This window comes from Physeter macrocephalus, chromosome 8 (assembly GCF_002837175.3).
Source record: "Physeter macrocephalus isolate SW-GA chromosome 8, ASM283717v5, whole genome shotgun sequence".
NCBI lineage: Eukaryota > Metazoa > Chordata > Mammalia > Artiodactyla > Physeteridae > Physeter > Physeter macrocephalus.
This window is the reverse complement of record NC_041221.1, coordinates 66,031,374-66,055,519: the sequence shown is the minus strand read 5'-3', so window position 1 is coordinate 66,055,519 and position 24,146 is coordinate 66,031,374. Positions and strand designations below refer to the sequence as shown.

The 24,146-nt window shown below is 36.3% G+C and overlaps 1 protein-coding gene and 1 non-coding gene across 2 annotated transcripts in view; both read right to left on the bottom strand.

The window, feature by feature from the left end:
* The window catches only part of IPO11 (importin 11), a 215,249-nt gene that overhangs the window by 182,630 nt on the left and 8,473 nt on the right, over positions 1 to 24,146 (bottom strand). Inside the window, exons 2-3 of the mRNA XM_007130413.4 lie at positions 9,666 to 9,809; positions 6,322 to 6,422 (exon numbers count right to left, since the gene is read on the bottom strand). Of these exons, the coding sequence (XP_007130475.1) occupies positions 6,322 to 6,422; positions 9,666 to 9,803 (239 nt within the window). The 5' untranslated portion in view covers positions 9,804 to 9,809. The remainder of the gene's footprint in view (positions 1 to 6,321; positions 6,423 to 9,665; positions 9,810 to 24,146) is intronic.
* LOC112065548 (U6 spliceosomal RNA) lies at positions 6,114 to 6,217 on the bottom strand. Its single transcript, XR_002892094.1, has one exon. It is a non-coding gene; the product is annotated as a U6 spliceosomal RNA (small nuclear RNA).

Sequence of the window (24,146 nt, the reverse complement as noted above, 5' to 3'; positions counted from 1 at the left end):
CGGAGCGGCTGGGCCCGTGAGCCATGGCTGCTGAGCCTGCGCGTCCGGAGCCTGTGCTCCGCAACGGGAGAGGCCACAACAGTGAGAGATGCCCGCGTACCGCAGAAAAATAAATAAATAAATAAATAAGGTAGCTAAATTGAACTTCATTAAAATTAAGAACTTCATCAAAAGATACCAGTAAGAAAGTGAAAAGGCAAGTCACAAAATAGAAGATATTTTCAATATGTATATTCAACAAAGGACTTATATCCAAATATATATATATAAAGTCCCATAAATCAATAAGATAATCCAATTTTTTTGGATGCGCAAATGGCAAGCCCTTCACAAAAGAGGATCTCCAAATGACTAATAAGTATATGAAAAAGGTACTCATTGCTTATCAGGAAAATGCAAAAATTACCAAGCACACCAGCATGACTAAAATGAAATAGATCAGACCAAGTATGGCGAGAATGTGTAGTAAATGCCGACGCCCATGTTACTAGTGGAAGGGCAAACTGGTACAAATAGTTTGGAAAACTAATTGACAGTATCCGCTAAAGCTGAACATACACCTGACCATAAATGACAATAAAATGCAAACTTACATGCAACAAGACATGCAAAAGATTTTTCAAAGCCGCTTTATTTTTAACTGTCAAAAACTAGAAACAACCTTCATACCCATCGACAGCAGAATGGACAGATAATGGTGGTATGCTCCTAAAATGGGATGTTATACTCAAACACAGAAGAGCAAACTACTGTCCCATGGAACTACATAGATAAATCTCACAAATATAACACTGAATAAAAGTCAGACACAAAAGAGAACATACTATAAGGTTTCCATTTGTATGAAGTTCAGAAACAGGTAAAACTAATCTATGGTGAGCAATGTCAGATCTTTGAGGAGGACATATAGGTGACTGTGAGAGGGCAGAAAGGAAGCTCCTGAGGTGCTAGTTCTAGATTAGTTCTGAGTGGTAGTTACATGGATGTGGTCACATTACAAACATTCAAACTGTACCCTTCATTTGTGCACTTTTTAAGTATGTTATATATTATACTTCAATAAAAGTTTTTTTTAATCTTAACAGTGACTTGCTCAAGATTAGTAAACAAATGAGAAGATAAACATGGGGGGGGCATGTGGAACAGGTGAAGGGAGCATAAAAGTACAGACTTCCAGTTATAAAGTAAAGAAGTCATGGGAATGTAATGTACAGCATGGCAATTACACTTAGTAATATTGTACTGTGTATTTGAAAGTTGCTAAAAGAGTAAATCTTATAACTCATCACAGGAAAAAAAATTCTCTAACTATGTATGGCGACAGATGTTAACTAGACTTACAGTGGTGATCGTTTCACAATACATACAAATTTTGAATCATTATATATCTGAAACTCATATAATGTTATATGTCAATTAAACTTCAATTTAAACAATAAACATTTAGGGGCTTCCCTGGTGGCGCAGTGGTTGAGAATCCGCCTGCCAATGCAGGGGACACGGGTTCGTGCCCTGGTCCGGGAAGATCCCACATGCCGCGGAGCGCCTGGGCCCGTGAGCCATGGCCGCTGAGCCTGCGCGTCTGGAAATAAATAAAAATTTAAAAAAAATAAACATTTAGGCAAAAGGAGTCAAAGCCCAGTACAAGTCTATGCTTTCCCATTAAAAATCATCTCACCTGCTATATAAAAAAATAAAATTAAATTTAAAAATTGAAAAAAACAAAACAAAAAAACAACTAATACTAAACTTTCTTTGGGTTATTTGTATGGAAATATGTTAATATAAATGTTTCAGACATTACATGAAATTCCGAAAAATCTTATATGTTCTGGTATAATGTTATAAGTCATAATTCTAATTATTATTTTAAAATGTATATCTCAGAAATAACTAAATTTCCTTGTCAATTGCATTATTATGAACTTTCATCAAATCTTTAACTGCGGTCATTTTTAAGTCTTTTGGCAGTTATGGTGTACTCTGATGCTTTTGCAAATATGTTCCTATAAAAGGGTTTCATCTTCAAGGAATTCATGGAAAAAACTCTGACAAGTACAGGTTTCTGGTAACTGACTATACTGCTGAACTGAATGAATAAGCATTTTCAGAACTCTAATGGAAAACTGATGAATTCATAAAAGTGCTAACAAAAGATCAAGATTAAAAAAACATTAATTACATGGGACTGAGTGAACTGATGAGGATGATTATAATTTTTGTGACTTTCTGTTTGAATAAAAAAAAAATTATGAGAACAAAATAAACCAATATTGATACATTAAAAAAAATTAGTTCTTGATATGATGCTTCAACTCAATTCTTCAAATAATCTATTTACATTTAAAAAGAATGTTGGGCTTCCCTGGTGGCGCAGTGGTTGAGAATCCGCCTGCCGATGCAGGGGACACGGGTTCATGCCCCGGTCCGGGAAGATCCTACATGCCACTGAGCAGCTGGGCCCGTGAGGCATGGCCGCTGAGCCTGTGCATCCGGAGCCTATGCTCCGCAATGGGAGAGGCCACAACAGTGAGAGGCCTGCGTACCACAAAAAAACAAAACAAAAACAAAACCAAAAAAAATAAAAAGAATGTTTTCATATTTTGCTTAATTATTTGAATCAAATATAAGCATTTCTAATTTCATGGAAACAATCACTCTCTTCATAAAATTAGTAATTCATGCTTTATCGTCATGTGGATTTAAATTATCTCAGAAAATATGATTCAAATACTATTGTTAAATCCTTTGGGTTGCTTGGTTTTATGTCATACATGACACAGAAACGTACTAATTTATAACATTTCTTGCAACAATGACTTGCAGTATTATAAATACAATGTTGGATCCCTATCAGTCATACAATTCTTCTGTAACTTAATAGCAGATATTCTAAATTGCATAGCAGATAATGTCATACAAACTATGAAAGAATGCACAACATGAAAAATTAAATTAACTACATTCTTTAGATGTTTTGTTTCTTCATTAACTAAAAATTTTGTATATTTTCTGCCTCCTTATTCTCAGATTGTTTTCCTCACAACTTTCTATACCTTTTATTATTTTTATTAAGAAACACATGCTCACTTTATAATCATTAGAAAAGAAATAGTGCAGATAGAAAGAAAAACCCTAGAATCCTATCATCCTGAGATAACTCCTTTTATCCATTCAATTTCTTTCTCTGCCTTTCTTTTACTCCTTAATTCTCTCCTTCTGAGAAGTGTGTCACACACACTTTTTAATACAAAAATGACCTCTTAAGCTCTGTCATAAATTTATTTCTCATATTTATATGTGAAATTTTAGATGACATAATTATTAGCTCATGTTTTAATGACATAATTTAACACTAAGTTATCTGATTTTTTAAATTGTTTCTAGATTTGTGGTTTGTTTTTCCTGTTATCAACAACAAACACTGCACACACATTATACAGTTGTTTGATTATTTCCGTAGGGTAAATTTTTGATGTGGAATTTTTTCGGTGAGGAATATGTACATTTCCAGTCTTCTTAATGTATATTCCCAATGTGCTCTCCCTAACGGTGGTGGCCATATATAATCCCTCTGGCAAAGGTTCAGTGTGTGCTCTTCAGTACTGTACATTACATTCCTTTTTTCAAAAAATTTATTTATTTATTTATTTTTGGCTGCATTGGGTCTTCGTTGCTGCACGCAGGCTTTCTCTGGTTGGGGCAAGCGGGAGCTACTCTTCGTTGTGGTGCACGGGCTTCTCTTGTTGCAGAGCACGGGCTCTAGGCGCGGGGGCTCGGTGGCTGTGGCACACGGGCTTGGTTGCTCCGCGACATGTGGGATCTTCCTGGACCAGGGCTCAGACCCATGTCCCCTGCATTGGCAGGCGGATTCTTGACCACTGTGCCACCAGGGAAGTCCCTACATTCTTTTTAATATATGCCATTTCAATAGGTGTGATTTTCTTTCTCATTGCCTAAATTGGAAAAACTTTGACTACTAATGATTTAAACACTTTAAAATATATTTATTAGCCAAATGAATTCCATCTTTGGGATTTATCTACTTTCTCTAATCTATTGTCCCTTTATTCTATTTATGGGAATATAGGTCTCCTTTATGGTTTCTTTCTTTGACTTCAAGCTTAGCTTCTGCGACACCAAATTATATACATATTAACCTATATTTTCTTTAGATACCTTTATGTTTTGAGTATTTTACAATTAAACTTTTACTTCACTGTTGTGAAGTAGAGATAAGGCTCTAAATAGCAGTATTGAAGAGCGCATCTTTCCATCCTAATTTGAAATGTGTTCTTTATTATGTACAAAATACTTACATGTACATGCATCTTCTGGACTTTTTCTTCAGTTTTGTTGATCCGTTTATTTTTGAAAAATGCTACATTGTTATGATTCTTTATTTCTGATATGTTTATAATGTCAACTAATACAAGTCCGGTGTATTACAAAAAAATAAAATAAAAATAAAAATGATCTCTCTAATCTTTTTATAACTATGCTGCACTTTTCAATTTTAATAGCTTCCTTCTATCAGTCAAATCCCTGAAACAATGTTTTCTCCTATAATGTTTTGATTCAAGCTTGAAATTCAAGTTTTCTTCTATGCCAAGAAGCCAGGTTCAACAGTTTTCATGTAACTATATGAAACTGTATTAAACTATATAACTATTAAAGAAAACAAGCCATTAACCTGAGAAATCTCATGTTTTTAGCAATTCTACAATGAGTTAGCATTCCACCTTCAACTTTATGCACTTGTTATCATTAGATGAATTCAGACTATATCCCAAGCAGAAATTGGATAGTATCTAATTAATTAGGACCCAGTAAAAATTGCATTTTACATAGTAATAATATATAAGCTTAAATTAATCATTCTGTGACAACAGTGGTAAAAACAGAAACTATAAGATGGAACTTAGATAGGAACACAGTTTTTTTTTAAAGTGTCTTAAATTTAAATGAGTTCGATAACTAATCTTTGCTCCCTGCTTTACGTTCTTAGCATCCTTGCTGCCTAAGTACATTCATCTCCTTTCTAGCTTGTATCTCAATATGTCACTAAAAGAGACAGCTTGGGGTTTAACTACTTATTATAAGATGTCTCCCTTAACTTTTAAAATTTAAACTAAATTCCAGTTTCTAATTCTTTACATGAAAGTACAATCTGAAATATTTAATCATAATTTACTCTCCCATCCTAGACAGTCACTTATAACCATATTCTTCATATAACTAGTAAAACAAAATGAATTTTAGGGGACATATAAAATTTAACTGGACATAGCAGTAGAAACATCTTGTTGTGTTGTTCCCTACAACTCAATAATATACAATTTCTCATCACTAAACACTCCATTTCTCTCAAAATTATAAATTAATTCTAAAATAAGAAGAGAAGGGTTTGATTTATACTATAGTATCCTAAGTGTAGCCTTAAAATACTCTAGTTACTTCCAATATTATTCAAGAGCATATTTTACAGGCACTATGCGGTATTCAATTTTTTTAAAAAAGGGGCTTATAAATATAAAAACTACAGAGTTGTAGTGCCATCTACTGGAGGACAAAGACTATGTTACTCCTTTGGCAAAGTTCACTACTTTCTATCCAACAATTCCTGGGTCCAGTCTACACTGTCTTTCCGTCAATTATATAACATGTAATTAACTATTAAGAAAAATTTGTTCACTTAACCACCTAAAGAGAAGTTACAACTGAATCTGATGAGATTACAAATATATACTACCCAATTTCCACCACAGAGGCAATTATGCAGAAGACTAGGGAATTAACATCAGTTGGCTCAGAAATGACCTGGGAGTTCCTTCTCAATGACATTTTCCAGAACTCAAGCCTTGTACTTCCTTTAAAAAAAAAAAAAAAAAAAAAAGGACATTTCTGAACATGATTCATTAATTCAGCATTTTGTTTTGTGCCCATAAAATCAGAGAGCCTCTAAGACAGAAGGCCAATGAGAAATACACATACCCTATGCCCATGGGGAAAAAAAAAAAACTCACAGAAAAAGGCAGTAATATAGATGTTGATTTATAATTAACTATGTAGAACACTTTTCTTCTTCAGTAGTTAACACACCCTTTTTTCTTTTAAATATCAAACACATCACAAATCTGCATATCATCCTAGAGCAGAGAGCATGTTAATCTCTGTACTGTTCCAATTTTAGTATATGTGCTGCTGAAGTAAGCACAAATGAATTCTTTTACATAAAGAAGGAAGATTAACAGATAACAGTCTTATACCTCCTTGAATTTGAAAAGGATGACACGGAGGGGGGGAAGAGGTGGAACTTACTGAGGTGCTACACGTCTCCAGTAGCGATCAATTCCATTTTTAAAATACAGCACAGCAAGCCACCTTACATTTATATCCAGAGTGTGGTTTGTGAAAATATTCTGTAAATTAAAAACAAAGCACCAGAATGAACATGTAGTAAGTTAAAAGTATAATTAATATAACACAAAAAAGTATGGATAGATTTTTAATTAAATGCTTCACTTAAATTTTATCACTACACATATCATATTGTTATTTTCTAAATATCTATAGCTCTACAATTCATGTAAGAAAGCATCTGCTTGGGAGCATGTTAATTATGTAAGCTGAGTAATGGATATGTGGAGATTCATTATACTATTCCACTTTTTGGTAGGTTTTAAATTTTTCCTAATAAAAAATTAAATTCAGAAACAAATCTAATTACACAGCATAATCTACACACACACACACACACACACACGAAACTAAAATAAACACTGCTAAATTAAAAAAGAAAAAGCAGACCCACCACAGCACAGATTCAAAGAGCCAAAGCCCCTGGGTTATTAATTCATGCTATGAAATAAACAATTTCAAAGCATCCTCCTTATCAAAGCAATTATGCTTACGAATAAGTTTGATAGCAAAATATTTTCAAGTAATATAAAGGCAGAAGTGATATGAATAATTTCAACTCAAAGTTAACCATTACTCAAAAAATTTACTCACTGTGTTAATCCAAATACAGGCAGTCCTTGCCTTGCACCATAGTGGGACAGTGTAAAAATGACTGTGCAAGCTAAACCATGCAACATGACCTTGAAATCAAAATTACAACGGTTCTAAAACCTTTAAAATTGATTTTAAAATTTATTAAAATTGTTATCAAAAGCTTATAAGTGACAGTTATAAACATATATGAAATAAAAAGAATAGTAAACCTAATATTAACACTATAATTTAAAACATCACAAACAGTGAGAATTAAAATGTTTTACTGCTTTCTAAAAAATGTTTCTAGAATAGCAGGTACATAGGACAAATAGGATTGTAGGAATATGTTAACTAACTAAAACTGTACTACACCTCACACCAAAAACAACTCAAATCCCTGGAGTTGACCTCTTAAACACAACATTGTGTGGGAAAACCTCAAAGCCAAAAACAATGATGTGGAAGTATGTCCTTTACTATAAAAAAAATTGATGTTAAGTATTAAAAATAGGTATATATACTATAAACCTTTTTTTTTTTTTTTTTTTTTTTTTTTTGCGGTACACAGGCCTCTCACTGTTGTGGTCTCTCCCGTTGTGGAGCACAGGCTCCGGATGCACAGGCTCAGCGGTCATGGCTCACGGGCCCAGCCACTCCGCAGCATGTGGGATCTTCCCGGACCAGGGCACGAACCCGTGTCCGCTGCATCGGCAGGCAGACTCTCAACCACTGCGCCACCAGGGAAGCCCTATAAACCTATTTTTTAAAAATCATGTGCAACGAAGAAAAAAGTTACGAAGATAGCTGTATAATGCCCACTTATTCCTTTAGTCCCCTGACAACTGAGTCAGAGTCCCTCTTTTGGGTCTCCTTTGCAAAAGGAAGAATAGATTCTCTCACCACATTAATTGCGCAAATAATTAATTAATTGCATTCAACTTTAACACTTTACATGCCTACCTTCCACACTAGATTGAGTTGTGTCTTATGAGTGGAGTCTAGCACACAGCCCAGCAAAGCAGAAACTTCATAAATTTCAATTGAGCAAATGAGTGAATGAATGAAAGTAACGTGGGAATACTGCGGAAGTTGGCGGATCTCAGCCAAACTCAGCTACACTTAGGAACCAAGGAAAGTCAAGCTGCAGGTGTCAATCCAAGTAAATATATACTATATACTGAAAAAACATATTGAATAACAGGATTGGAACACACGCCTGAGATCAGGTATACAAATGTAGGAATCTCCAGACTAAACTGGATGGCTAAGGCCCAAACAGAGCAAATGTGGCAAGACAGTGAGTACAGGGAAAAAAGAAGAAATAAACTCAGCAGTTTTTAAATCTATTATAATCTATTCTATCTAAAAGAAATTTTACTATCCCTCTAAGAAGAAAAGTATACCTAGTAAAAAAAAAACAAAAAGGTCTAGGCACTTAATATTAATGATTCACACATTACACAAAAGGTATCAAGCAAGCCTATTGGTTTTTCCAAGGTCAAGCAGTAACCCAAGTAAGAAAAAGTGTTTTATATTTTGGCCTGAAAAAACACAAGGCTAAATACAGAGCACATTCATTTAAATAAGCATATACTCAGAGATTTTCTAAAGATTTATACTATGCCCCAAATTTACAAACATAATGCTGGGATTATCTACAAGAATAAGATACTTTCTTTAGTATCTTTAGAAATTAATGTTTTTTCTCTTTGTGTTATTGTGTTAAAGAGCCAACTTTCATGTTATATATTCAGAATATCAAGTATGACTCCAGATATTTAATTTCCCTTCCAGGCATGACTAGGAACTTCTTAAATGTAACAACTCAAAACTTTTTAGTCATGAAGTCAAAATATGTATGTAATGTCATAATTTTCTATTTTACAAGATATAGTAAACAGTTCTGCTCTGAATTTTTGGCCCAGTCACACATACTGAATTGGTTTTTGATCCAATTGGTAACCTCCTTGCCATGGCCAGAAACTAAATCTCACACACTAATCAGAGTCCTCAAATTTTCCGAAGAAGAAAAGAATAAGAAAGGCCTACAATACAAAAAGACGTCTTTTCATTCTGGCATTGAGACAACGATTTTCATTAATTAACCAAAAGCTTCTAACTCGCAGAAAGATTTAGTTAAAGCACATATTGTTAATTATCATACTATTTCCCATAATATCCAGGAAAAGATCAGATATGTTAAGAAAATAAAATTTTTAGACAGGGGAAAAGAAAATGGCGTTTTAAAGTGAAACACACTGAGCAAGGTAGACCTGACGGATGTAGCGGTGGGGAGACCTGAAGAACACTGACAACGTCAATTAACTGGGGCAAGGATAAGGATGAAGACGAAACATCAAAGTGTACTACCTAAAGTCTTCAGGTCAGCATTAACACACTAAAATAGATTATCAGCACAGTGTTGTCTACTGAGCAGATTCTACCAGTACCCTGCTGGGTTATTTATTTAATCATCAATAAACACTTTTTAAACATTCTCAAAGAGCCATGCTCTGAATTTATATGTGGCAGGAGCAATGGCAGGCAAACATTTGGATCAGTTTCACTAAAGTAAACCACCAATACAAGTAAGTTTTTAGAACAATTAAAAATAATAGTGTCTCATTTTATTAAAATTTATAGTAAACTCTTTTAGAACAACTTACCAGCAACACTGAATAGAAACCTGGCTGCGTCTCCCACTGTTTCAACTGCTCCTCAGCTGGTTTTAACACAGCAGTATCCTGACTGGTGGCCTGTGTTAAGACCTGAAGAACGACAGTACTGGCACTATTGAGATCCATGGAAACCTGGCAATGATAAGTTAACATACTTGAATGTATATTATACTGAAAAAATTAACACTAATAAAAGGGAGAAAAGGAGCTTCAATGTTCTGAATTACTCCTGTACTTCATATCTACTCTTTCATGTATCTGCTGGATTTCTATCTCTTTTATGTACCACCCATACTCTAACTTAAAACTCCCATAATTCAAATCGCCTTTGCTTAAATCAATTTCTTAAGGAAACTGCCTTTTATTATCCCCTATATAGAAGGTAGTAAACTGGGGGAAAAAAAATGACAAACAAAAACCAAAGTTACTAAATTCTGGTTAAATACCACTGCCTGCCCAAGCAGCTATCTGCTGGATTTCTATCTCTTTTATGTACCACCCATACTCTAACTTAAAACTCCCATAATTCAAATCGCCTTTGCTTAAATCAATTTATTTCTTAAGGAAACTGCCTTTTATTGTCCCCTATATAGAAGGTAGTAAACTGGGGGAAAAAAAATGACAAACAAAAACCAAAGTTACTAAATTCTGGTTAAATACCACTGCCTGCCCAAGACCCTAATCATAATGCCTTCTTAGTTTGTTTTTTTTAAAGATAAGCATTATAAAAGCTATAAAAGTATTAACCACTTTATTCCTAACACGACGAGGAGGAAGAGAACTAAAAAAGGAATGCTTTGACAGAGTGCTAAGTATCTCACATTATCATCTTAGGTGCCACCAATAAAACATGTCTGAAAATTCTTTTTTTTAATATAAAAGACAAATGCATACCCAAGAAATATTATGGAGGGGAAAAAAAAAACTGAACCAACAAACAAAATAAAACCCTAAGTTAGAAAGGATCTTAAGGGTTGGATGATCTAATCCTATACCAAGAATCTGAAGCCATTCTAAAAATACATAAGCAATTTATTGAATTCTCCAGGATTCTGTTTCTAATCATCCCCAAAATTGTGTACAATTGTTTACTCAGAAAATTATGTATAGTTCACAATACACATATACAAAGTATGCAAGATTAAAACTGAAAACTAAGAGTTGATAAAAAATTGTTCCCAGTACAGGGGTGACTGGGAATTAGCTTTATGAGAGTAGTTACCTAAAACTGAAGAATGTTCCAGACAGTAAAAGTCTAAAAGTCATTAACCCATAAGGAATATAGCCAAAGCAAATTACCTCCTTTGTTAAGAGATGTAATTAAATTGCAATGACTCATGAAAAGGGAAGACTCCAAATGTTGATTCAACAAGAAATTTTACCCAAATATTACAACTTTTAAGGAAATTAAACATTTTGAAGTCTATGTGAGTAAAGCAGCGCTAGGGCATAATAACTGGAATCAGACAAAATATTACCAATTAGCAATGGAGCTGAATGAAGATTTTAAATTAGTAGTCTGTTGTCCGTATTTTAGAACTGACTAGGGTGGTACCTTGTAAATATATATTGTCTCCCTCACTAATTAAGAGTTTTGGGGGTGTTTTGTTTACTTCCTTGGTAAATTTTTTTTTATTGAAGTATAGTTAATTTACAATGTTGTGTTAGTTTTAAGTACCCAGCAAAGTGATTCAGTTATTAGATAGATAGATACATACATACTTTTTCAGATTCATTTCCATTATAGGAGTTTCTTTAACAATGTAAGTTTCCATGTTTCATTACCACTTGGTAATGAGTGAATGGATTTTTACCCAATTTAGAGGGTTTGTTGGTAATGTGTGACTTCAAAAACAGGTTATATATGAGAGATTCACTTCATGGAGGCCCTAAGAAGATACTTTGAAGAGATAGGCAGTATGTCTTTCTGCCTAGTTGAAATATAATGCAAGCCACAAAAGCAAGCCATGTATATAATTTTTACTTTTTCAAGTAGCCACATTAAGAAATAGAAACATGTGAAATTAGATTTATTATATTACATTTAACTCAATATTTCCAAAATGTTATCCTTTCAACATGCAATCAATATTTTGAAAATACTGATTAACAATGAGATATTTTACATTTTTTATACTAAATCTTCAAACTCCTGTGTATATTTTATACTTAAGGCACATCTTATTTCAAACTAACCACATTTCAAGTACTCAATAGCCACATGTGGCTAGTGGTTACCATATTAGCACAACCCCACTGAAAGTGTGGCCCAAGGACTGGCAACACCAGCATCACCTCAAGAGAAATGCAAATTCTCAATCCTCTCTCCAAACCTAGCAAATGAAAATAGGGGCTGAAGGCAGGAGGCAGTGGGGCAAAAAGCTGTGCTTTAGTAAGTTCTCTAGGTAAATCTTAATAATTGCCAGAGTTTGAGAAGCACAACTTCAGAACATCTAAAACTCAGGTACATCTGAAAGTCCAGCTCTACTGCTAATGCAGTGGATGACAAGATGTACAGTAGTTTCAATTATACATTCTTACTAAAAAAGGTAGACCCAAGACTTCCCTGGTGGCACAGTGGTTAAGAATCCGCCTGCCAATGCAGGGGACATGGGTTCAATCCCTGGTCCGAGAAGATCCCACATGCCTCGGAGCAACTAAGCCTGTGCGCCACAACTACTGAGTCCGTGAGCCACACCTACTGAAGCCTGCGCACCTAGAGCCCGTGCTCCGCAACGAGAAGCCACTGCAATGAGAAGCCCACGCACCGCAATGAAGAGTAGTCCCCAGTTGCCACAACTAGAGAAAGCCCGAGCACAGCAACGAAGACCCAATGCAGCTAAAAATAAATATTAGTTAATTAATTTTAAAAAAAGAAAAAGCTAGGGCTTCCCTGGTGGCTCAGTGGTTAAGAATCCACCTGCCAATGAAGGGGACATGGGTTCAAGCCCTGGTCCGGGAAGATCCCACATTCTGCGGAGCAACTAAGCCTGTGCGCCACAACTACTGAGACTGCGCTCTAGAGCCCGTGAGCCACAACTACTGAGCCCGTGTGCCACAACTACGGAAGCCCGCACGCCTAGAGCCTGTGCTCCGCAACAAGAGAAGCCACCACAACGAGAAGCCCGCGCACCACAATGAAGAGTGGCCCCCGCTCACTGCAACTAGAGAAAGCCTGTGCACAGCAACAAAGAACCAACGCAGCCAAAAATAAATATAAATTAAATAAATTTATTTTAAATATATATATATATATATATTTTTTTTTTAAAGGTTGACCCAGCACTGATTAGCAGTTCTCACAAGGGAACTAAGGTATAAAGAGCAGGAATTCACTGATTCTCTCCCAAGCAATGTAAGAGCAACCAGCTTTAAAAAAAAAATTAAATTTAATTTTAAAAAAAGCCAATATCTGAGATATATTTTTTTTTAAAGGTTGACCCAGCACTGATTAGCAGTTCTCACAAGGGAACTAAGGTATAAAGAGCAGGAATTCACTGATTCTCTCCCAAGCAATGTAAGAGCAACCAGCTTTAAAAAAAAAATTAAATTTAATTTTAAAAAAAGCCAATATCTGAGCATATGTTACATGCCAAGCATTGTACTAAGTGCTTTATTCATTTATTTATTCCTAATAATTATTCTATGTGGTAGATACTCTTATCCCCATTTTTTAGGTAGAAAACTAAAGGATCAGAGACCTTACCTTGCCAAGGTCACAATCTGCTAAGTAGCAGTCCCTGGACTTGAACACCAAAGCCACTATCCTTTTCTTTTTTTTTTTTTTTTTTAAATGCTGGCCTTAGACAAGAGGCCAGTATGGGGACTCAATTGTTTGTTTATTTGGCTGCGCCAGGTCTTAGTTGCAGCACGTGGGATCTTCACTGCGGCATGCGAAATCTTTTAGTTGCAGCGCGCAGGCTCTTAGTTGCGGCATGCGGGATCTAGTTCCCTGACCAGGGATCAAACCCAGGCCCCCTGCACTGGGAGCGTAGAGTCTTAACTGCTGGACCACCAGGGAAATCCCCAAAGCCACTATTCTTAATCAGTATCTAATACTGCCTTCCTTGAGTGACAGAACAGACATTTAAGGCATCTCTGTAGTCCCAGGGCCCAACAAGATACATGACATGTGCTTAATAAGTATTTGCTGAATTAACAAAAGTGATCAATTTCGAACAATAAAGGACTTCACACTGAAACACACAGGAGCTAGTTAACTGATTTATTCAATAAAACTGCTGAAAGCCTGCTGCATACCAGGCACTGTTCTAGGTGCTGAGAACATAGCAGTGAACAAAATGGTTTCCTGACTTCATGCAGTTTACATTCTAGTGGAAGAAAACAGATCTGTTTTTTAAAAAAAGAAAGAAAAGAGGTAGTGATATGAAGAAAATAATGTTAAAAATTGACTCTAACTGAATGTGTTACTTCAGATTGGGTGTTCAGAGAAGGTTTCTCTAGTGACATTTACAAGAGACATGAGAGTGACAAGAGAGACCCACAAGCAAAGATCTGAAAGCAGAGTTCTGGATTGGGAAAACAACTGATAACAAAGCCTTAATATTATAAACAAACTTAAGAAAGCCAGTATAATTGGCACTTAATGAGTAAAGGGGAAAGTATTACAAGATGAGGTTGGAGATGTAGGCAGGAACAGATCATGTGACGGACCACCTTGTAGGGGAAAATAAAGTGTCTGGACTTTGATACATGCACAAAAAAAGCCACTGGAAGATAGGAAGAATATAAAAATATAATAATAGAGAAAGGCTATACCAGAACTCATCCCCACCCCAAACTCAACCTACAAAAAGAAAGAAAAAAACCATGTCTCTGTTTTGGGCTACTACTTGAAAAATAAAATCACTGACTACTGCCAACCCCCAAAGCAATTTTTACCTAGAACAAAGATTGTGCAGAGCACTCACATACACACACACTTTCACACTTCTCTGGACCTTTGCAACAAAGCAATCCTTAAGTCTATGTACTCTTATCTCTGGGACTTCCCTGGTGGTCCACTGGGTAAGACTCTGTGCTCCCAACGCAGGGGGCCCAAGTTCGATCCCTGGTTGGGGAATTAGATCCCACACGCATGCTGCAACTAAGAAGCCCACATGCTGCAACTAAACACGCCACAGGGAAGATCCTGCGTGCCACACCTAAGACCCAGCGCAGCCTAAATAAATAAATATTTTTTAAAAATTTAAGTCTATGTACTCGTAACTTTATGTCCCCCACTTACTCTCACCATTCACCTGTTCTAACGGAAATGCTAGAGTTCCCCATCCCTACCTCCCTCCAGCACCCTGCTCCATCCAGGTCTTCCCCAGCAGTATATGCCCTGTCCTCTCCTCCTCTTGCTTTGATCCTTGCTCCCAAAAAGCTCATCCAGTCTGGGAAGGAAAGCTCAGCTTACATATTTTTGGAGAACCAATTCTATGCCAAGCACTGCAGTAGCTGTTAAGATAAGAATTAGAAAGGGTCATTTTCTCTCCCCAAAATATGGGGAATAATGAGGTGGGAGGCAGAGAATTATTCTTATTAAACAAACTACAGGACTTCCCTGGCGGTCCAGTGGTTAAGACTCCGAGCTCCCAATGCAGGGGGCACGGGTTCGATGCCCAGTCGGGGAACTAAGATCCTGCATGCCGCACGGCATGGCCAAATAAATAAATAAATAAATACCGATGCTGCTAAGTATTTTAAAAAAAAAAACTATGAAAAATAAGTTTCTAGAATACCAGTTGGAATCAGAGTATATTTCCCCCATAGAAACAATATTATGAGTGATTTATTTAATGGGTAAAAAGGCTTTTCGGTCTGAGAAACAAATCATCATTCATAACTTATATTGGAAATATTTCCAAGTACTAATCAACTTCCTGAAGGGAAGCTTCAGGCAGCAATCAGTTCCTAAACTGCAGATTAAGTGCATCATCAAAAATAACAATCCAGACCCATAATGGATTATTAAACATACCACATTACTAAAGCCTATTAAATTTTTTTAAGATCCCATAACAAACCTATAAAAAGCAAATCTGGCATGTGTACTAATATCACTGCTTTATAGAGGCAGAACTTAACAGCTATCAAGAGAATTGTCCAGAATCACTGTAGAAAACTAGTACATGGCAGAGTGAGCCCTAATAACAAGATGTTTAGAATCCCAGCTCTTCCTACTAAAACATAAAATGGTCTCACCATACCACCCTACTCCCTAATAATTAGAAACATACCATGCTCTTCCATAATAGGTTCCTGGAGAAAAAGATTCCTGAATCCATCAGAAATCTGAAAGGACTACATTTTCTATGTATTAAATATTCATACAGTACTCAATTGTGGAGTTTTCTTGAGAGGACAACAATGGCAACAAAGAAGAGGGGGAGAAATGTACTGAGTCATCAAATGTAACAGTGTGGAAATAAACTTCATTTGGGATAAAAGATAGATGACTACTGACTAGCAGTAGTCAGTTTGGAGGGTAGTACACCTGGAAACTAACATTCAATACCTTTCTCTTGGAATTAGCATGCAGAAATATAACAGGGCTGCTACTGTTATTTGCACATAGCAGTGAAGGAGACATACAACTAGTCTCCAAAAAAGGCAGAGACCTGAGACTGACAGAGAAAGAGAGGGAAGAAGAAAAGGAGAAGGGGGTAAGGCATGAGAAAAGAAGGGACAGGGTAGAAGGTAGGAGGAGAGGGAGAGACAGACACAGACTAACTGGTGGGAATGGCCAGAGGTATTTCTCAAAGAACTTGACAGGATCTTCATGGCGATCATCATGTAGGCCTGAAGGCCATGGAAGCTAGTCTCTCACAGGGGAAGTGCTGTTACATTTCCTCTGTTGAGGTCTATGTGTAGGGAGAGAAATCCCATACCTATGTTAAAACAACGTATCCTTTCCCTTTCTGTGCTCCTATAAATTATCAAGAGACAACCAAGCAAACAGCAAGATTAAATTTGCCTAGGTCTTCTAACTAATAGTGTATACACTGAGGTTGCTTTGATTTTCATTAATTTGTATAGTTTCAAAATCATAAGCAAGAGGAAACACTGCTTGTGAGCATTTTATTAGCTCTCTACTACATTACAGAAGAGCATTATTCAAAATCTAAATGCATACTCTTTTTTTCCCTCTAAGAACAATAATACAAAAGGAGAAGGTGAAAATTAAAAGGGCAGGCATTTCACCCTTCTCACTATTTCACAAGTCAGTCAGTTCAATTTATTCATTACTGAACTTTATTGTAGTCTTTGATTCTATTAAAGTCTAAATAATCTAGCATATATGACCAAGAGCCTAAAAATACTCATAGCTTGTAACTGGACTTTCTAGGCTTGATTCTATAAGATACTTTGCCAACTGTGGAAAAATCCGAAGTCCAAAGATAATACAGATGCGCCTGTGGTTGGAAACTTACCAATTTTCATTAAAAGAAACAAACAGAGAAAACTCAGTACCCCTGCTTGCCACCAACAAACAGACTTCTCAGGCTTGCATCGACTTTAACTTCAGTCATGACAATTTTCTTTAGACTACTACATTATCTGCGTTTGTCCTTAGTTTTAGGACATTCCACTCAAACAATAACCACACCCCACTTTTAAAAGTTAAAGAAGTAAACTGACTGAAGAAAAGAAGGTGTAAGATTACAAGAAAAATTGAAGAAAAAAGAATTTCAAAATCAAAAAGGTTCCCTCAGTGAAATAATTTATTCAGGCATAGATCAATATGGATGCTAAAACCATTAACTGAAAGAAGAGCTGTTGGGGAACAGAATATTCCCAGTGTATCGCCCCACAGATTACTTGCTAAATGCAATGAAGAAATAAACAAACCTTTAAAACGAAGGGATCTGTCAGTCTCCGGCTCAACTAAGAAAGCAACTTTAGTATCACCAACAGCTGCACAACTTGAGCTAAAGTGTCTCCTGATGTGATGATGCAAAAAGAAGTATAAAACCTCATCTCTGAACTAACAAAACTGATCAGCCACAATCTAATCAAGACTCTAGATCCAATTTCCAGTTTAAAAGAAAGGAGAGATAATATTTCTGGGATGGTGGCATGAAGAGCTCCACAGATCCTCTCCTCAGTTAAACAACTGTAACTGATAAAAGTTATAAAAAGCAACCATTTACAGTCTCTGGAAAGCATATTTAAAGACATACAGCAAATGCAGAAACATTTATGCAAGAAATACTACTAAATCTTAGTAAAAATAGCAAAAATCTGTGGCATTTGAGCCACAAACTCACTCCTGCCCCAGCGTGACAGAAGCTATACTCCAGGCAGAATGAGCCAAGAACATGGGGCTCCCTCTCACTCTGGCTCTTAATCTAGGGCTACAGTTTCTCCCCAAGAAAAGCAGACAGCTAGCATTTCTCATCTAACTGAGCTACATACTGAAGCTCTATTCCAGACAAGCACAGCCAAAAGGTCTGGGGTACTCTTCTTCCACCCAGGCACCAGTCATGGGGCAGAAGCTCTACCCCAGGCATATCAGGCCAAGAACAGTGGACCTCCATCATGCCCACCCCAGCTTGCTCAGCCAGGAACAATAACAGTTGGAGATTTCAATACTCCACTTTCAAAAATGGAGAGAACATCTAGAAAGAAGATCAATGAGGAAATATGTCTTGGGAATTCACTGGCAGTCCAGTGGTTAGGACTCCACACTTTCACTGCTGAGGGCCCCGGTTCAATCCCTGGTCAGGGAACTAAGATCCCACAAGACACACGGCATGGCCAAAAAAAAAAAAAAAAAAAAAAAGAAAAAAGAAAAAAGGAAACATGTCTTTTTTTTTTTTTAGGAAACATGTCTTGAACAACATTATACACAAACTTGACTTAACAGACGTTCCACTCAACAGTAGAATGAAAGCAACCATTCATCTCAAGTGCACATGAAACATTCTCCAGGACAGACTATATGCTAGGCCACAAAACAAGTCTTGACAAATTTAAAGGGTTGAAATTATACAAATATGTCCTCAGATTGCAATCAGTAACAGAAATGTGGGAAATTCACTCACACTTACAGATTTCAAAGCTTACTACAAAGCTACAGTAATCAAGACAGTGTTGGTACTGGCAAAAGGACAGATATACACATCAATAAAACAGATTTTAAAGTCCAGAAACAGACCCTTACATCTAAAGTCAAGGGATTTTTGACAAGGGTACCAAGACAATTCAATGGAGAAAGAATAGTCTTTTCAACAAATAGTGCTGGAACCACTGGATATCCACATGCAAAAGAACAGCTGGACCTCTTCCTTACACCACAGACAGAAATTAACTCCAAATGGATCATAAAGCTAAGCATAAAGAGGTAACTCTATAAAACTCTTAGAAGAAGATCTAGGAATATACCTTTATGACCTTGGGCTAGGTAAAGCATTCTCAAATATGATACCAAAGCACATGCAACTAAAGTAAGATCAGTTAAATTCATCAAAATTTAAAACTTTACCAAAGAATATCATCAAGAAAATAAAGACAAGTCACAGGATAGGAGAAAATATTTGCAAATCATATATCTGATAAGGGGCTTATAAGCAAAATATACAAAGAATGTTTACAATCCAACAATAAAAAGATAAACAATCAATTAAAAGGCAAAAGATGAGGACAGGTTTCTCAACCTGATAAAGACAATCTACACAAAACCTACACATAACACCATACTTAATGGTGAGAAACTCAACGCCTTCCCACTAAGATCAGGTACAAAGCAAGGATGTCCTGTCTCAACACTCCTTTTCCACATGGAACTAGAAGTCCTTGGTCATGCAATAAGGTAAGAAAAGAAAATAAACGGTATACATATCAGGAAGGAAGACATAACTCTGTCTCTGTTCAGAAGTGACATGATCATCTATGTAGAAATCTGAAAGAATCAACCAAAAAATTCCTGGAACTAATAGGCGATTTATAGCAAAGTTGTGGGATAAAAGGTTAAAAGACAAAAGTCAAATGCTTTCCTATATACCATCAATGAACAAGTGGAAATGAAAATTAAAAACACAGTATCATTTACATTAGCACCCCTAAAAATAAAATACTTACGTATAAATCTAACAAAATATGTACAAGATCTATATGAGGAAAACCACAAAATACCAATGAACAAAATGAAGGAACTAAATAAATACTGAATAGATATTCCATGTTCATAGATAGAAAGACTCAACATTGTCAAGATGTCACTTCTTCTCAACCTGATCTGTGGATTCAATGCAATTCCAATCAAAATCCCAACAAGTTATCTTACAGATATGAACAATCTGATTCTAATGTTTACATGTAGAAACAAAAGACATGGATTAGCCAATACAACATTGAAGAACAAACTGGGAGGACCGACACTACCCACTTCAAGACTTACTATAAAGCTACATGAATCAGGAGAGTGATATTGGTGAAAGGGTAGACAAATAGATCAACGGAACAGATTTGAAAGCCCAGAAATAGACGTCCATAAATATAGCCAACTGATCTTTGACAAAGGAGCAAAGGCAGTACAATAGAGGAAAGATAGGCTCTTCAACAAATGGTGCAGGAACAAATGAACATCCGTGCAAAACAAAATGAATCTAAACCCAGACTTTACACCCTTCACAAAAATTAACTCAAAATGGATCATAAACCAAAATTTAAAACATAAAACTAAAACACTCCTAGAAAATAACATAGTAGAAAACCTAGATGACCTTGGGTATAGTAATTTCTTTTTAGATTCAACACCAAAGACACAATCCATGAAAGAAATAATTGATAAGCTGGACTTCACTAACATTAAAAACTTCTGCTCTGCAAAAGACAATGTCAAGAGAATGAGAAGACAAGCCACAGAATGAGAGAAAATATGTACAAAAGACACATCTGATAACGAACTGTTACCCAAAATATAAAAAGAACTCTTAAAACTCAACAAGAAAACAACCCGATTAAAAAAATCGGTCAAAGACCTTAACAGACACCTTACCAAAGAAGACATACAGATGTCAAAATAAGCATATGAGAGGATGCTCCCCATTATACGTCATCAGGGAAATACAAATTAAAATGACGATGAGATACCACTACCCACCTTTTAAAATGGCCAAATGCTAGCAAGAATGTGCAGCAACAGGAACTCTCAGACATTGCTGGTGGAAGTACAAAATGGTACAGCCACTTTTGGAAGACTGTTTGGTGGTTTCTTACAAAACTAAACATACTCTTACTATAAAATCCAGCCATCGCATTTGACGGTATTTACTCAAAGGAGTTGGAAACTTTATGTCCACACAAAAACCTGCACATACATATTTATAGCAGCTTTATTCATAACTGCCAAAACTTGGAAGTAACCAAGATGTCCTCCAGTAGGTCAATGGATAAACAAACTATGGTATATCCAAACAACAGAGTATTATTCAAGGCTACAAAAAAATGATCTATCAAGCCATAAAAAGGGATTGGGGAAAAATGTGGAATGACCTCAGTTTGAGGTGATGAAATGTTCTAAAATCGATTGTAGTGATGATCACACAACTCTGTGAATATACTAAAACTCACTGAATTGTACATTTGCAGTGGGTGAATTGTATGGTCTGTGAACTATATCTTAATAAAGTGTTATTTTCTTTTAAGTGCTCTGACTATGTAAATGCCAAAGTTAGCAAGAGACCAGGAAAAGCTGAAGAAATGAAAAATGTGGCTAGAGTAACAACAAGAAGTGATGTTAATTCAGAGCAAGGAAGAGCACTTGTTTAAGAAACTAAAGCAAGATGAAAGGACATAAGACTTCTGACATAAGCCAGAAGGTTCCAAAGATTCTAGTCCTATTCAAATTCACACTGTACCCATTTGGATTCATTTCAGTTTCTCAACAGAGACTGTTTGGCAGGAAAATTCTTCTCTGTACATGCATTATAGGTTGTTTAGCATCCCTGCACAGTATAGTATATGTAAATAACACTTCCTAGGGATTGTTTTGACTCAAGATGCTTCCATATATCTCCAAATACCTTCAAGTTAAAGAACCACCAGGGCTATTGAAGCATTCCCTATGAGACATCATGCAGACTGTCAAAGACTGATCTATTCTGGAATAAAAGATACACACTAAAACATACAGAACAAGGAGAGGAGATATTCCCTTGCCTTCTCTTCTATACTCCTAAAATATTCTACCTACTCAAAAGAGTTTCAAAGGACCTACAAACTCCTGCTTGGTGGTAGAAACTCAAGCTTAACTCCTAAACCAATCAGGATTTTAAAAATACTCTTAGTCTATTTTGTAATTAGAGGAATATCTATAATGTCAAATAAAAAATACCACATAAAATATACGTAATAAAGCTATACAAATATAAAAATGCCTAAGAATAAAAGACAAGCAGGAAACATAAGATTATAAAGTGTTGTGCTAAGGGAGTCCTAGGACTTATGGGGATTCTAATAGTCTACACATTTTACCTTTACGATGAAAAAACATTTTTTTAAAAAGGCCAAGAATTTTCACTTTACACCTACTCTAAATTTCCACAGGAATATTTGCTTGATTTCTCTTCTGTAATCCTAAAACTTATTCAAACTCCTCAAGAGTTTCAAATCATCATGTATTTCTCTTGTCAAGCACATACCAAGAAATCATGGCAATATATTATATATACACATTTAAGTAGATAATGTAGGCAATAACTGCACTCTCATCGTAAACATTCAGGACTTGGTTTTCAGAAGCAAGAGTTGATAAGCAACAGTTCTGCCATATTACCTGGATTTGTGATGGCAATGTTTACCAAAAGACATCTTCCTCATGCAGGGGACTCTGAGTCTTATATTCTAACAGCAGTTTCACCTACAAATACTCATCTCTAAAAATTCTTACTATGTGATGTTCATAAAAACAGAAGTTTAAAACATTTAACAGTCTGAAAAAATGAAACTAAGAAAAAAAATTCTGATTTATTATTTACTTTCCTTTAAGCTTCACATACATATATACTGTACACTTCCATCATACAAAAGGAAAATAAATTTGTGTTTGTTAGCAATATCGTGTTTATCTTTAATTTCACTTCGAAGTATTTTCCATGAAAGTTTCCACATCAACTTGTTCCTTTACAAGATAACATCCTACTAGATCTACTATTTCTAAAGTTGTAGAAATAAACTGATTAATCTGCAGTGCCACCTGATGGTAAGAAGTAAGTAGCACATCCCAAAGAATATGTTCTAAGCATCCTCTTCCCATCAACGACAGGGGAAAAGGACACTGGAATTCTCAGTGACCACTTGGTCAGGACAACCATCTGCAAAGTGGCAGGACAACCTTACAGCAAGTGTTTTCAGGGTTCAAGAAGTTAGGGCAAAGAATGCTGAGAAAAGCACTCCTGAGAGAAAGAAATGAATGGGAGCCTAAAGAATAATGTAATAGGGCTTCCCTGGTGGCGCAGTGGTTGAGAGTCCGCCTGCCAATGCAGGGGACACGGGTTCGTGCCCCGGTCCGGGAAGATCCCACATGCCGTGGAGCGGCTAGGCCCGTGAGCCATGGCCGCTGAGCCTGCGCGTCCGGAGCCTGTGCTCCGCAACGGGAGAGGCCACGACAGTGAGAGGCCCGCGCGTACCGCAAAAAAAAAAAAAAAAAGAAAGAAAAATGTAATACAAGATAGGATTGAAAACATGAAAATGAAAACTTCACACTGAGGCAAAACATGACAACAACCTTACAGCACTGTCTCTACTTCTGTACTTAAATACTGCATCATTAAAACTACTCTCTTCTCGGGAATTCCCTGGCAGTCCAGTGGTTAGGACTCTGCGCTTTCACTGCCAAGGGCCCGGGTTCAATTTCTGGTTGGGGAACTAAGATCCCACAAGCTGTGCAGTGCATCCAAAAACAAAACAAAACAAAACAAAAGGAAGATTAAAAATACTCTCTTTGGGACTTCCCTGGTGGTGCAGTAGTTAAGAATCTGCCTGCCAATGCAGGGGACACAGGTTCGAGCCCTGGTCCAGGAAGATCCCACATGCCGCGAAGCAACTAAGCCCATGCACCACAACTACCGAGCCTGTGCTCTAGGGCCCGCAAGCCACAACTACTGAGCCCGCGTTATACAACTACTGAATCCCACACGCCTAGAACCCGTGCTCCGCAACAAGAGAAGCCACTGCAATGAGAAGCCCATGCACCACAATGAAGAGTAGCCACCACTCGCCACAACTAGAGAAAGGCTGTGCGCAGCAACGAAGACCCAATGCAGCCAAAAATAAATAAATAAATTTATTTTTTTTAAAAATACTCTCTTCTCTAGAAAAAGAAAATGTGAGATGAAGATATAAATGTGTTTGAGCTTTACACAAAATAAATATGACAGAACTTAAGAAAATGTAATATTCTTAAACAATATTGTAGCATAAAGGAGACTGAGAAATTGTAGAACAGGAACAGGCAGA